This window comes from Empidonax traillii, unplaced genomic scaffold (assembly GCF_003031625.1).
Source record: "Empidonax traillii isolate 1590-97213 ecotype Southwest subspecies unplaced genomic scaffold, ASM303162v1 scaffold579:size954524, whole genome shotgun sequence".
Classification (NCBI taxonomy): domain Eukaryota; kingdom Metazoa; phylum Chordata; class Aves; order Passeriformes; family Tyrannidae; genus Empidonax; species Empidonax traillii.
In genome coordinates, this window is record NW_020955772.1 from 795,886 (window position 1) to 810,332 (window position 14,447).

Here is a 14,447-nt window from a genome sequence, read left to right on the forward strand (position 1 = left end):
CCCCCTCAGCGTCTCCCGCAACCCCCGGCCCTGCATGGCCCGCAGTGTCCCCGTTCCCCCGCTCCGCGGGCCGTGGTCCCGCAGCCAGCGCTGCCCTCTGCCGTCGGCCCCGTGCCACCGCTCCCCTGGGCATCCTCTGCCTCCCTCCAGCCCCCCTCTCCCCTCGGCAGCCCACCCACCAGGAGCACCTTCCCAGCACAGTCCCAGGGTCCTGCCCGCGGGGGGACCCGGGGACCCCTCAGCGGAGGGCGGAGGGTGTTGACGCGATGCTGCAGGGTCAGGGATGCTCCGATTTCTGCAGGGCTTGGCTGTCACGCTGGGTTGGGGCTGCCTGGTTAGAGCCCTCCTCCTGCTCCTCCTCGCCAGGAGAGGGGTAGAGCCAGCCGGGTTTGGTCCGGGCTTCCTCCACCTCAGCCCCTGAATTCTGCCCCAGCAAGGTCAGTTGTGCCCCGTCTGCCTGAGGGGCTGGTGCCCGTAAGGATCTGTGTCACCTCGTAATCATGGAATCATCCAGCTTGGAAAAGCCCTCTAAGATCATCCCACTGTTACCCCAGCACTAAACCACGTCCTCAAGTGCCACATCCACATGTCTTTTGAACACTTCCAGGGATGGTGACTCAAACATTACCCTGGGCAGCCTGTTCCAGTGCCTGACCACCCTTTTGGTGAAGAAATGTTCCCTGATATCCAACCTGAACTTCTCCCGGTACAACTTGAGGCCGTTTCCTCTTGTCCAACCTTCTCCCAGCACATGGGATTATAGAATCACAGAATGGTTTGGGCTGGAAGGGCCAGAAGGGCTGCAGTCACAGCCCCCTCCACCTCTCCCCCACTCCCATGGGCACAGGAGGAGATGGGGGCTCCCAGCTGTGCCCTTCCCCGCCTCAAAGCAACCTCTCCTCTCCATCCCTTCATCTCAGAACATTTTATTTGCAAAGACAAAAAGGCAAGGAACAAACACAGCCATTGAAAAAAACGTACAGCAGGAGACCGCAATAACTTACACTATTTACAGGAACACACCAAGGTATAAAACACACGCACACACCTCGTGCTCTGACAGACCCAGGCTGGGGCTGGGCTGCACAACCCCGCAGAGACACCACCAGCCTTCACAGCAGCTGGCCTCTGGAGACAGCTCTGAGTGAGAAAAGGCATCTGCTATTGTGCTCCTTGTGCAGCAGGGAGGGGTGGTGGAGCAGGCGACTGTGGGTGCTGCAGCTGCCCCAGCCCCCTGTGGGGCTGGACTGGACCGGGGGGGTCCCAGGCCGGGTGGAGCAGTTGGCAGGGACCAGGGCAGGGCTGTGATGGATGAGGGCACACGCCCCTGGGCAGGAGGAAGGTGGAGGGGCTGTACTTCCCTGGGGGCTCGGGTCTGTGCTGGGCTCCCTCCCAGTTACAGGTGGAGCACCACGAAGCACCTGGAGGGGCCCGGGGGGTTCCCTTCCTTCCCCGGGAGGGTGAAGGGGGGCTCAGGAGGGCGTGCAGCCTGCAGGACACAGTGAAGTCGCTGCTGAAAAGCAAGTCGGAACCCTGTGCTCCACAGGGATCGTACCTGGACCCTGTTCAGCGTGGGGCAGGGGAAGGACTGGGATGGGGCACTGGGAGAGCACCCCGGGAAGCAGGCACTGGTTCAGCAGCACCAAGGCAGGAGGCAGTATCTGAGACCCCAGAGCAGCTGTGCTCAGAGATGGTGGGGAGAAACAATGTACCTGGGGGGGGGGACACACAGGATGGGACCCCAGAGCCCCTGTCACAGCAGGCCAGCCCATCCTGTGCCATGGGAGCTGTAGGAGCCAGGAGGGAGACACAGCTCGGGTTCCCAGGGGGGCTCACAGTGGTTTGGGGATCCAGTGCTTTTGGGCTCCTGAGTCTTGCCCAGCCTTGTTGTGCAAAGCTCAGCTCTGGGGCAGCCCTGCATCCCCCCCAGAGCCTGGAACCAACCCCCGTGTGCTGGGGAGGAGGAGATCCCTGGTGCCAGAGTCAGGCCCCGGGGACAAAACCATAACCCAGCGATTGGAGGAAGGACTGCAGGTACGATCACACACTTGGCACAAACCAAGGCACCCGAGGGCGAAGCAAAACGAGGTGCATGGTGTGAAGGCAGCTCCGAAATGTCCCTGCCCTGGAGGGGCCGTCAGAGAGGCCCAGAGACCACCAGAGGGGACTTCAGTTGTGCAGCAGGGCAAGCCCTGAGCCCCAGAGAGCAGCCACTACAGAGCAAAGGGATAGAACAGCTCACCAGTGGCCACTGGCAGGCAAAGAGCCCCCATCCCAGCCCACCTCCTCCTCGGCTGTCCCAGCCCATGGCCCAAATCTGAGCTCTGAAGGGCCACCCCTCCTAACCCACCTGCACGTGGGGACCTTGTGCTTTAGTGTTTGTGCAGACCTGCCCCCCTGAACTGACAGTGTGGCTCAGAGCTTCCCAAACCTCACTGTGCCAGGGGAACGAGGTCCAGCCCAGAGCAGGAGGCAAGCTGGGGGCTACAGGGCTACCCTTGTTTATGTTCAGTGCCTGGAACTGGATCTAGACTCATCTACGTTTCGGGAGAGGAAAGTCAAACATCACACACCAGAATCAGCTTCTCACAGACCATCCCCAGCCTGAGCAAGGGTTTTAACAGCACCAGGTTCCTGCTGCCATGCAGCTGCAGCAGGCTCTGGAAAATGGGGGCTAGGACCAGCCCATTCCAGTGACGTGCTTTGCAGGGACATCTCCCACACAGGGACTTCCCTGCATGCACAGAGAACATCTGAGAGAGCAGAGGCAGGAATGTGGGCTGAGCTGGCCCTTCCAGAGGTCCCTTTCCATCCTTCCAAGGGACAAGATGCACCATTCCCAGGCTGCCAATCAACCCAATAACAACTGGCCACCCTGCCGAGCCTCAGTCCAAACATCCCTCAGCAATGGGAGCAAAATCTCAGTGCTGGGACTGGGCTGGGAAATTCAAAGGTGGGAGCTGGCAGTGGTGGGGAACAGGAATCTCACTGCCAAAGGTGAGAGCTGGCAGGGCTGGGGAGCAGGAATCCCACTGCCAAAGGTGGGAGCTGGCAGGGCTGGGGAGCAGGAATCCCACTGCCAAAGGTGGGAGCTGGCAATGCTGGGGAGCAGGACACTGGTCCTGCTGCTGAGGAGGAGGAGGAGGAGGAGGCAGATGGAGGGACACAGGGGGAGGCTCAGACATGCAGGAAGGTGGGAGTTGAGGCCACGTGTCCCCAGGATGAATTCAAGTGTCAAAACCATAACAATAACAATAGTTAAGAGAAAAAAAAACACCCCTCCCCATCCCCAATACGAAACTGAACAACAACAGCACCCAGCTTGCACCGTGAGGTAGCTAAACCAGATCAACACCCAAAAAACGCTCTCCTGCATGGGAGACATCAACCCACACAGGCACTAAGACATCCACACACACAGACACACACAGAGCTATGGGATCACAGTCACCCCTGCCCTTGTTCTGGTCAGGACGGTGAATTTTTGCAGTAGCCAGGAGGGGGGCATGGCCAGGACCCTGAGGTTATTCTGTACCACCTCATGTCGTTGTCTCTTCCAGCTGCAGTGGCAGGCTAGGCTCTTAGGTGAGCATTTGGCATGTGAATCACCCTCTTTTGTACTCTTCTGTTATTAATAGTGTTGCTGTTACTGTTTGCTTTCTTATCTCACTGCTGTTTGGAGTACATTGTTCTTATTCTCTATCATCTTTACCCCAGAGCAGAGGGGCAGCAGTGCCTGGTTTTAGTGGGAGCACTAAATTGGAGAGTACCATTCCTAAACCAGGACAGCTTTATTCGGCACCCAAGGTGGGGCTCAAAGGGTTGAGATAACAACAGATCTGCTCAGAACAGGTTGGACACAAATTTGATCTAAGCACGTGCTGTGCTGGGGACAGAGCCACTGGTCACAACGTTGCTTGGTGTGGGTGTGGTACCTAACCCTGGATATATTCCCCTGTGTGCTCCTCAAGGTGCTCTTTTTCAGAGCAGGGAGAGGGATCAGAACTGCTTTACTGATGTGCTGTTGGGTATAATTTTATGACATGATAACACCAAGAGCAGTGAAGGCCATTTGGGATGTGCTGTCAGTGTTACTTTCTTACCCTTACCTCAGATGCTACCTTTGGGATTCCATTAATAACAGTACCCGTCTGTGGGCCAAGGGGGGATAGTCATGAGTGGCATGGAAGTGGGAGAAAAATGGGACAGTTTGGGGGAAAATTCTCTGCTTCAATGGTTTGGAAGTTCACCCCTGAACAACTACAGGACCCTGATAAAGTGACAGAACATTTGCAAGGAGAATGCTGTGGCAAATCCAGAGAGGAGCAACTTATTGCTGCCTGCTGGGCCCTGGCTGCTGTTTGTCAGACACTGCTTGTCACCAGACAGCACCCTGAGGTGGAGGAAAGCAGAGCAACAGGCACTGTGGCCACTCAAACTGCAGCTGAACCAGAGGAACAATCCATGCTGGTAACAGTCAGCCCTGCACAGAACAAGAAATCCAAGACCAAATCAGTTTGCACAGTGAGGGATGAAGAGAAGGAGGAAGCTCAGAACAGGAGGGAGAGGCAGGGCCAGAGAGAATCACAACATGAAACCAGAGAGTAGGGAAGTCAAGCAACTGGGATCCCTGTCCTGGGATGTGGGCATGGACCAGGGGATTGGGAAGAGGACAGAAACTCTCAGCCTCTGGGGTGACTGCCAAGAGTGAGGGAAAGGTGTTTTCTCAAGGATGATCTAACAGTGCACTGAGACAAGTGGAACACCACAAGGAAAGGCATCCAGTGCCTGAGAGAATCAGCTGTGCTGGAGCTAATCCACAGGGATTCAAATCCAAAGCAGTCCCCTGTAGATCCAGAGGAGGTCCAGTGCACACAATCCACGGGGTGGAAGTTTGTACGGGGCACACCATCATCATACACCAACTCATTGGCATTGATGTCGGTGAAAGAAGGAGAACAAACAGTGCCTCAGTCACTACCTGGCTCCAGCAATATGAAGATCATCTTTTTTTCCTCCCTACTGACCTGCACCTCCACTGTGGAAGGAATGTCCAAGACTGTGGATAGACTCGAGCAAGTTATAGAGTGAATGTCTTCCCTTCCAGGGTCTCTTCTGGTCAAGGTATCGTGGCTGGGGGTCAGGCCAGGGCCTCCATGGTGAGCATTTTGCACGTGAATCACTCTCTTTTGTACACTTTTGTTGTTAATATTTTTTGCTGTTACTGTTTGTTTTCTTTTCTCATTGCTGTTTTTCAGTAAATTGTTGTTATCTCAACCCATGATCTTTACCTTTCGTGCCTCCACTTCTCCTCTCCAGTCCACAGCAGGGGACTGGGAGGGGCAGTGAGAAGTGAATGGTTTTAGTGGGAGTACTAAATTGCAGAATACCATCCCTAAACCACAACAACCTTCACTTCAAACCCCCCCACCACCACCTTGGGACGCCAGGGCTGCAGTATCAGCTCCCTCCCTCCACAGGCAGCAGGAGCCTTGAAGCCCCTCAACACGCTGCTGGACACAGCTGCAAGGGATGCTCAGCACCATCCAGGACTGGCCACTCAGCCCTGGAGTATTAAACAGGCACGTGTAGCCCGCACACAGGAAGAAACTGGTGGTGAAAAGCAAGGCAGGTCCGACCCCAGGCCCCCCCAGAGCTCCCCTTCAGCAGGGAGCAGCAGATTATTTCAGGGCAGGCACTGGCAGATCTCAGTGCAGACATTGATGCACATGTGACAGCTGGCTACAGCCAAACACACCCACCCCCCATACACACACCCCCCTCTGGCCAATGAAAGGTTAAACCAGCTGAGGAAGGAGCAGGGAAACCCTCTCCAAGACAGGCTTGGGGGGGGTTACACCTCCTCCAGACCCCTATGTCTGTGCATTCCTGGGGGGCTGAGGTGCCCTGTACATTTTTGGCCCCAGTGGCACAGGCCACACGGGATGGATGGGCTCCCCACCTCCATGCAGTCATCAGTCCTGGCTATGCAGGGCTCAGCCACAATCACAGGGGACCAGTGACTGTCCTGGGCAGGGTCACACACACACACACACACACACACACACACACACACACACACACACACACACTTACCCTATGACCTCCAACAAGGCAAGCCAGTAGGATGGAATTTTCCCCCCAAAAGGCAACCCTCCCTCCCCCATCGATTCCACAGAGATGCTCCTGTCTTTCACAATGCAGAGGAATCCCCACTCTCCAGCCAGAATACTTGGAACAAGGGCTGATAGCAAATGACCTGGGGCTGGTCCAGGTGTCACCATGGTTGGAGAGAGCAGAGGGGATAGGGTCTGTGCTTTATAGGGCAGGTCCTGGAGCCCTTGGCCTCCAAGATCCCAGTTCAGTGCTGGTGGGATCACATGGAGAAGTCCTTAAATTTGAGTTCAAGTGCTGCTTCTTCTGTGACAAAGGGGAAAGGAGAACATATGAGGCAACACCCATCCTGGAGCCTCCTCGGCCATCCCATGAGAGCTCTGCATGGCCCAGGGCAGGACAGAGCAGGGGATGGTCCAACAGGCCAAAGGAGAGACAGAGGGAAGCTCCAGTGAGAGACCAGGGCCTTGTCAGCCCCTGGAACAGGAGAGAGAGAGGCAGGAGTCTGGAGAAGGTACATCCTTGGAGAAACACTCCTGGACGGAGCCCCCAGCCCCTCACGGAGATGGGATTGTGCAACATCATCCGCTGCAGGATTGTCCTTGGAGCACAGGGAGAGTCAGGGGACTTGTGCGAGACCAGTGTGTGCAACCCCCTCCTCCCTCTCCTCCTGGCACAGCAGACTCCAGCTGCTCCAGGCCTTGCTGGGCCCTCTCCATCCCTGGAGAGGATCCGTGGAGGCCAAGCAGCTCCAACCCTGGGGCCGAGGGCAGAGCCCAGGGGAAGGACAGACAGGCCACAGCAGTGGGGCTGACAAATCCAGCCTTGGCTTTTTTGCCCTGTGACCCCCGTTCTTGATTAATTTCTCCATCTCCAGGGGGTGAAGGCGCTGCAGGAACGCACCACAAACCCGTGCTGGGGGTCCTGGTGTGCAGAGCAGGGCTGAGCAGCCCTTCCCTCCCCGCTGCAGAGCAGGGTGGGCAGGGGGGGGAGAGCCCAGAGCCATGGGGCAGTTGTGCTTACAGCTGGGGTTTTGAAGAACATCGAAGGGAACTGCAGTAGGTTGGTCTGGAAGTTGCCTGACGAGAGATCTTTCCAGGCTTGCTGTGTCTCCCAAGATGGGACATGGCAAAGGAGCTCAGAGGTGCCCACCTCCAACTGCTGGGGACAGGTAGACAGAGGATGGGGAAGGACAGAAGTACCAGGAAATCCTTCTGCAGCCCCCACAGCAGAGAGGTGTCCCACGAGTGACGGCTCCAGAGGAGCACCCTCTGTCCTGTGTCCTGGCCAGCAGACACCAAATGTCCTCGTGGTTGTGGAGAAAGGCTCCTGCAGAAACCAGCCCCAGAGCAGCAGCACATCACAGCAGAGGCCACACAAGCCCACAAGTGGCAGGAGGGAACTGGGTGTCTCCAAGAAGGAGCCAAGGAGCTCTGACCCCCCCAGAAGTCCTTACAGCAGGATGGGTGAGAGGAGAGGTGAAACATTTCCTGGTCAGCGGAGAGCCATCCAGAAACCTCAGCAGGAGGGAGGGTGGAGCTGCCAGTGCCCCACAGCAGTATTAAAGTACCAGGTGAGGCATCATCCACCCCGTTGGGTCAGGCACCAAGAAATCCCTGTCCTGGGCTGAGCGCTCCTGCGGGTGACTGAGTTCCTAACAGCAGGGGGAGGCACCCCGACCTTCACCCTGCTCCCAAGCCTTCCAGTCTTTCTGCAGTTCCTAGTTTGACCCCGCGGGCAACCTCCTCCCACTCCAGAGCTTCACTGTCAGGTCGCTGAGGAACAAAGGCGAGAGGGACAGCATTGACCCAGGGGTTGGGGCAGCAGCCCCGCGGACGCCGCACCACGAGGGGACATGCTCCCCTCCCCACCCCCGGCAGCATGCAGCCCCCAGAACTCCCAGGCCCTTTTTTCCCCCTCGGCAGGAGGTTGCCCGATGCGCTCTGGGGAGTGGGCAGGCCCAGTGGGGCTCAGCCCACTGGCAGCAGTTGGGGACAAAGGGAAACGGTGACCTCCGGGGCTGACCCCGCACCGTGACACTCCTGCCCCCCTCGGTCCCAGCACTGATATCCAGGGAGCTGCTCTGCTCAGTCCCCCCGGGGCACGGGCTGATTTGGGGGTGGCTGCTGACTCCCAACCCACTATCCATGCAAAGGTGTGGGCAGGCCACGGCTTCCACGGAGTTGCCACAGTGGATGTGGGCACTGGGCAAGGAAAAAAAAAAAAAAAACAAAACCCAAAAAGCAAATGAAACCAAGGCAGGGGGGTATGGCTGGGACAAGGGGACGAGTCCCTTCTAGCAAAGACTTATCAAGTGGGGAAAAACGCGGAATAGTTTCATACCGTGAAGAAGCAGCTCAGACCAGAGAGAAAAGAGGGGAAAAAAGAGAGAGAAGAGCAAAACTGACAGTGAGAGGGACAGAGGGAGGGAGAGATGGAGAGAAAAGGGAAGGAGAGACAGAAGAAGAGCACATGAGCAAGAGAGTCAAAGAGCAGGAGGGTCAAGGCAGACTAGTAGCACGGCCCTTTATGGCAAGGACGCGTCGTGGAAGGCAAGGGGTGAGCCCAGGCACGTAATTCCATAACTTTACCCGGCAGTCGCTGTGGCACAGATGGGAGGTGGGGAGGAGAAGAGACAGAGAGAGACAGAGAAAAAAGGAAGGGAAAAAAGGGACATGGTCGAAAAGAGGGTATCAGAGTCTTGCTGCCAAAGAGCTCCCCAAGAGCAGCAGAGGATGCCCAGCCCCGGGGGAGAGGGGTCCCTGCATGGGGGGTAACCCAGGGCGTCACCAGAGAGCGGGCAGGGGATGGCTGGGGGCAGCTCTTGGCACCGTGGTGGGCAGGCCGTGCCATGGGCAGGCTAAAGTGGGCAAGAGGAGATGAAGGAGTGGAGGGACTAGAAAGCTGTGAGACTCTCCCCTTGCCTCCCTCCCCGCTCCCCGTTCACCCAGCACACACCCACCCCGGCCCAGGGGTGACACCTCAACCCCGGAGTCTCCCCCTTCCCAGGGGCTGTGGGGGCAGAAAGCCTGGGGCTCACCTGGAGGCAGTGAAGATGTGCTTCGAGTTGGTGCAGATGGCGTTGATGGGGCTGTCGTGCCCCTTGATCTCCCCGACCGGGGTGAAGGTGTCCACGTTCCAGACCTTGATGACACCTCCTCGGCAGGCGCTCAGCACCATGGGGCGGCCGGGGATGAAGGCCAGGGCACACACCCAGTCTTTGTGGGCATTGGGGATTTGCTGTAGGGGTGGGCACAGAGCAGAGGTCGTGACCAACCTCAGCTGCAGCAGCAGCACCACCAGCAGCAGCCTCACGCACCCAACCCCGTCAGCTGGGTCCTCACTGACACCCTGGGATTGTGGGTGATGCCCAGTTAGGAGCCAAGGGGATGGGCTCAAAAGTCAGGGCTTGGTTTCTCCCCTGGGCTGGAGACAACCATCCTGAACTCAGAGGGGAACACAACCCCCCCCACTACAGCTGATGCTGCAGCCTGTCCGTGGGGGAGCTGGCAATCCCCAGTGCCCTCACCCACACCCCCTCACCCACACATGGCCCAGCATCGGGAATGCCCTCCCTGGTGAGCTCCATGCAGGACACTGGCACTAAATCCCTGGACAAGGGTGCCCCCCAGGCCCCCCCTCTGCCCCACGTCACTGCAGAACGGGTGCTGTGCTCCCCTCCAGACCTGGGTAAGTTCCTGCTGCTCCAGATCCCACTTCTTTATGCCGTTGTCCCTGGAGCCGCTGAAGAGGACATCTCCCTGGATGGCCAGGCACTCGATGCCATCGTAGTGAGGGGGCTCAAAGTTGTGGGTTGGGCCAATGTTGCCCACCATGCCCTCTGTGATCTCAAACACCTGGGGAAGAGCAGTGGGTAAGAGACCACAGCTGGCACCGGGCACAGAGCAGGCCCTCTCCTTTGTTCTGGGCTCAGGGCACCCAGAGTGGCGCTGGAAAGGGGAGTGGGCATTGCCCACTTGAGGCTTTTTGAGGCTGAGGGTCCTGCCACCACCAGAGGAAATCTGTCCCCAGGGACAGCCCCACTCTGTTGCATTTTGCTCCTGGTGAGCCTTTACATTCCCCCTAAGCCAAGCTGACAGCTGAGTGGGATCCTGTCTCACTCACCATCTCGCCATCCCTGCTCACTTGCCTGGTGCCAGCTCTAATTCAACTTGCTAAAACCTGAAATGAAGGGACAGGCTCCTGCTGTGCTGGAGCTGTGACCGAGCTGGCACAAAGCATCCATATCAGGCAGGGGGGGAGAATTGAGCAGAACAGGGTGAGCTGCTCATCTGGGTCAGCCATCACGGGCCAGTCCCAGCCACAGAGTCTGAGGGATGAGAGAAAGACAAATCCTTCTCAGAAGGTGCACTGTGGGCCAAGCAAAAGGCAAGATTTGCCTCACATGCAGAGGCAAAAACAGAATCTGGGCTCAGCTTTCAAAAGGAGCTTGCCAACATCTGGGCTTCCCTACAGGACAGAGGGGGCTGATCCCCAAGGAGGAGAGTACCTTGACATAGTGATCTTTGGAACCTGTGACCACCAGGTCGTGGTTGCTTGCCGTCTGGTTCACCGTGAGACACATCACGGGCCCGATGTGGCCGCTCAGCTTTCCCACAGGTTGCAACCTGGGGGACAGGGGAGCACAGGTCAGCCCCCTCCTGGGTGCTGGAAATCCTCCAAAGGGCCCCTCCCAGGCAGAGGCCACCCACCAACCCCCCACCCAGCACTGGAGCCCCCCCATAGGGGTTGTTCCCTTTGGGGGATAGTGGGCAGGGAGATTTCATTCTCAGCGATGCCAGGGAAGGAAGGTTTCTCCCCTGGGAGAGTCTCAGTGTGCCAACATCTGGCAGCACAGGGTGTGCAGCCCAGTGCCCAGCAGGCAGGTAGGAGGGCAAGGGCAAAACCAGGGGGCAGTGCTGCTCATCCCACTTGTCTTTCTTCCCCCTTTCTCCAAACCTCTGCCCAGTGCACAGACAAAGCCCCCACCCCAAGGAGCTCCAATGCCGCTCCTCCCTCCTCAGGTCTCACAGGAAAGGGTCCTGAGAAGTCCTTAGCCGAGTCAACTTCCACTACTAAAAAGGCTTTCACTTTTCCCAGGGGGATAATTCCAGGCCCCTTTGCACCCACAAGATGTCCTGCCTGGCTCAGCACTGCCCTCACCTGCTCAGCTCCCAGACGCGGACGGAGTTCCCGGCGGCGGCGTAGAGCGTGGTGCCCGTGGGGTTGAGGGCGATCTGGTTGATCTGGTGCTCCCCCTGCACGCTGGTGACAGTGCGGGTGGTGGTCCCAGCACAGGCGTCCCCAGAGATCACCTGCCCAGAAGACCTAGAGAGGAGAGAGAGAGGGCAACGGGGGGAGGATGAGTGGAGATCGAAGGAGGAAGTGTCTTTCTGGCCACAATGAGACCAACAAGACCTCTGTCCCCCAGAGCGGTGTCCAGCCTGCAGAGGCAGCCAAGGATGTCGGGTTTGTGCACGACACAAAACATCCTGCCCTGGTTTCCATCTGAGGGCCATTCTGCTCTCCTCCCATTCCTTTCCATTTCCCACAGGAAGAGCCGGTGAGTGCTGGCATCCAGCATAGGGAAGCAGAGGTCTTGACCTCTGCCCCAAGGGAAAAGCACCCTCAGGCCAAGGCAGATGAGCTGAGGCTGGACAGACTCTCCCCTAACATCTGAACCCTACTCAAGCTGGCAGCCACAGCTACAGCCTGCTCCATGCTCCTTTCTGGTCCTCAAACTCCTCACAGAGGTCTGAGTTCCCCACTGGAGAGCTTGTGATTTACCCAGCCAGGGTGCTGTTGGGGCTGTGCCTCCCCTCCAGAGCTGCTGGCTCTCTCCTGGCCACTCTCAGAGCAGCTGCAAAATCTCTTCAAAGCTCTTGACCCTTAACAAGGGAAAATACTGGATTCTGCACCTGGGATGGGGCAACCCTGGCTGTGTGTCTAGACTGGCGGACAAGAGGCTGGAGAACTGCTGTGGGAAGGGACCTGTGGTTCTTGGTCAGTGGGAAGTTGAATGGGATTCAGCAGTGCCCTGACAGCCAGGAGGGCTGTCCCCAAACCCCTGTAGGTCCTGGGATTGGCTTCTGCAAAGCCAGAGAGCTGCCCAGAGTGCCCTGGCTCTCCCCAAGCCGAGGGTACGTACGTGAGGGTGCGGATGCAGCGGGCAGAGTCGCGGATGTCCCACACTTTGATGTACGAGGTGGACACGGTGAACACCAGCCCCGTATGGCTGCAGTACTTGATGGAAACCACGTTGTTTGGGTGACCCTTGAGGGAAGCGATCTCCTGGCCCGTCACCAGGTTCCACATTTTGCAGCTCCGGTCTGTGGGAGGAAGAAGAACACGCCCGAGAGTGTCAGGCGGGGGCACGGTGGCCTGGGGGCAACATCTGAGCATCTCCCCCCACCCACAGGGCCAGAGGGAAAGGAGCCAGCCAGCCCCAGCACTGGGGCAGGGTTTAATGCTGAAACAGGGACCAGTGCCCAGCACTTCCCACATTCCCAGTGCCAACCTGCTCCCACCTTCCCTGTCCCCTCTCTGCCTGTCACGCACCTTTGGACCCCGTGAAGAGCAGCTCGTCGGTGGCATCCAGGCAGAGCACAGGCTTGGTGTGTCCCTCTGCCACCGAGACACACTGCAGTGGGGCTGTCCGGGCATTCTTGGTGCCACCCACTGGGTTAATGATGCCCCTTGGTGGGAGAGAGAGAACAGGTACAGTGCAGGGGTGGAGGGGCACCGTGCCCACAGTCCCAGGGCATGGGAGAGCTCCCTCACCCCGAGCACCTCCCACTGCCCAGCTGAACCTGGCATGTCTGAGCCAAGGTCTTCGTGGAAACCCCAGGAGTCTCCCCCGGGGGCAGCCCCTTCCCACCTCTGCCCCAGCAACAGACTGGGAAAGGGGGAGGCTGCCCAGTGGCCTCTGCTCTCCCCATAAACCTCTCGTGCCTGGGCAGCAGAGAGCCAGGACAGGTCAGGAGGCCCGGCTCACTGTCCCTGAGGTTCATTTTGGGACAAACTGCCCCCCCCTCCCCAGCTGGAAGATTTACTGGGGTAAATGTTTCAGGGTACCAATATCAGCACCCCAGTCCCTTGGAGGTTGTCAGCCTGTAGCTGGTGACATTTGGACACAGCACCTGCCAGTCCCCCCTACTTCAGACACGTTGAGGAGGTTGAGGACCACCAGCCCAACCCTTCCATGTGTGACCCTTGGCACCCTGGTGTGCCTGGTCACCAAGCACAGCCACCCACAGCCAAGGGGCCCCAGGCTGGGCTGGTTTCTTCTTACAGGCAGGGAAGCTGCAGTGTGGGGCTGGGGAAGGGCAAGGTCAGCGTTAGTCGTGAGGATAAGCACAGGCTCATTAATTTGGGTTTGGAAGTCGCATGCATGTGATGGTTCTTCCTCAGCTCTGCGCCTACCAGTGCCAACCCAACAGCCCTCCCCTGACTCCTGGTGCTTCCACCAGTCTCCAAGTGTCACTGAGTCCAAGGGGAAATCCTGACTGTGCAGGGTAAGATGTTTTCCACTGACTCTGTGTGTCTGCCTTACTAAAAACTGCCCAAGGTGACACAGCCCAGACTGGTCTGACGTCACCCCCCCAGTGACTGGGGGCCTGCAGGGCACAGGCAGAGTGAGGGGACACCCAGAAGCTGGAGAGCTGCTCACAGAGTCATGGAATGGTTTGGGCTGGAAGGGACCTTAGACATCATCTTATTCCACCCCCCTGCCGTGGGCAGGGACACCTTTCACTAGACCAGGTTGCTCCAAGCCCCGTCTAACCTGGCCTTGAACACTTCCTGGGCTGAGGCAGCCACAGCTCCTCTGGGCAACCTGTGCCAGGACCTCAGCACCCTCACAGGGAAGGATTTCTTCCCGAAATATAATTTAAATCCCTCCTCTTTCAGTTTAAAACTGTTCCCCCTTGTCCTGTCACTATCTGCCCCTGTAAAAAGTCACTCTCTCTGTTTTTCATAAGCCCCTTTAGGCACTGCAAGGCCACAGTGAGGCTGATGTTCCTTAAGGACAGGGGAAACTTGGCCCTTGTGTTGGGAAACCTCCACAGGCAGGTAGGTGGGTGCAGTGGGAGAAGCCCAGGAGCACCTCAACCCCAAGCCTGAGCTCTGCACCATGATCTGACTTCATTTCTTTGGGAAAGAGATCAGCCTTCCCTAACTCAGCCCCAGGGAAGCACAACCAGGCACGGGGAGAACCTGAGATATTTGCCTGGAAGCACGAAGGACTCACTGGAAGCACCCAGGGTCACTCACCCCCTTCCCCACCGTCCCACCGTCCTGCTGGAGAGCTGGGGAAGGGGTGGGACACGGTGGCC

General features: G+C 58.0%; 1 protein-coding gene across 5 annotated transcripts in view; it reads right to left on the bottom strand.

Moving 5' to 3' along the window:
* Nucleotides 1-7,655: 7,655 nt before the first annotated feature.
* Nucleotides 7,656-14,447, bottom strand: part of KIF21B (kinesin family member 21B) — a 34,765-nt gene continuing 27,973 nt past the window's right edge. For 2 of the 5 annotated variants that reach the window (XM_027898113.1, XM_027898112.1), the window contains 7 exons: nucleotides 12,673-12,809; nucleotides 12,263-12,443; nucleotides 11,278-11,442; nucleotides 10,625-10,742; nucleotides 9,801-9,971; nucleotides 9,155-9,354; nucleotides 7,656-7,889 (listed from right to left, as the gene is read on the bottom strand). In XM_027898113.1, the coding sequence (XP_027753914.1) occupies nucleotides 7,835-7,889; nucleotides 9,155-9,354; nucleotides 9,801-9,971; nucleotides 10,625-10,742; nucleotides 11,278-11,442; nucleotides 12,263-12,443; nucleotides 12,673-12,809 (1,027 nt within the window). In that variant the 3' untranslated portion in view covers nucleotides 7,656-7,834. The other 3 variants (XM_027898111.1, XM_027898110.1, XR_003572806.1) reach the window with 2 other exon arrangements.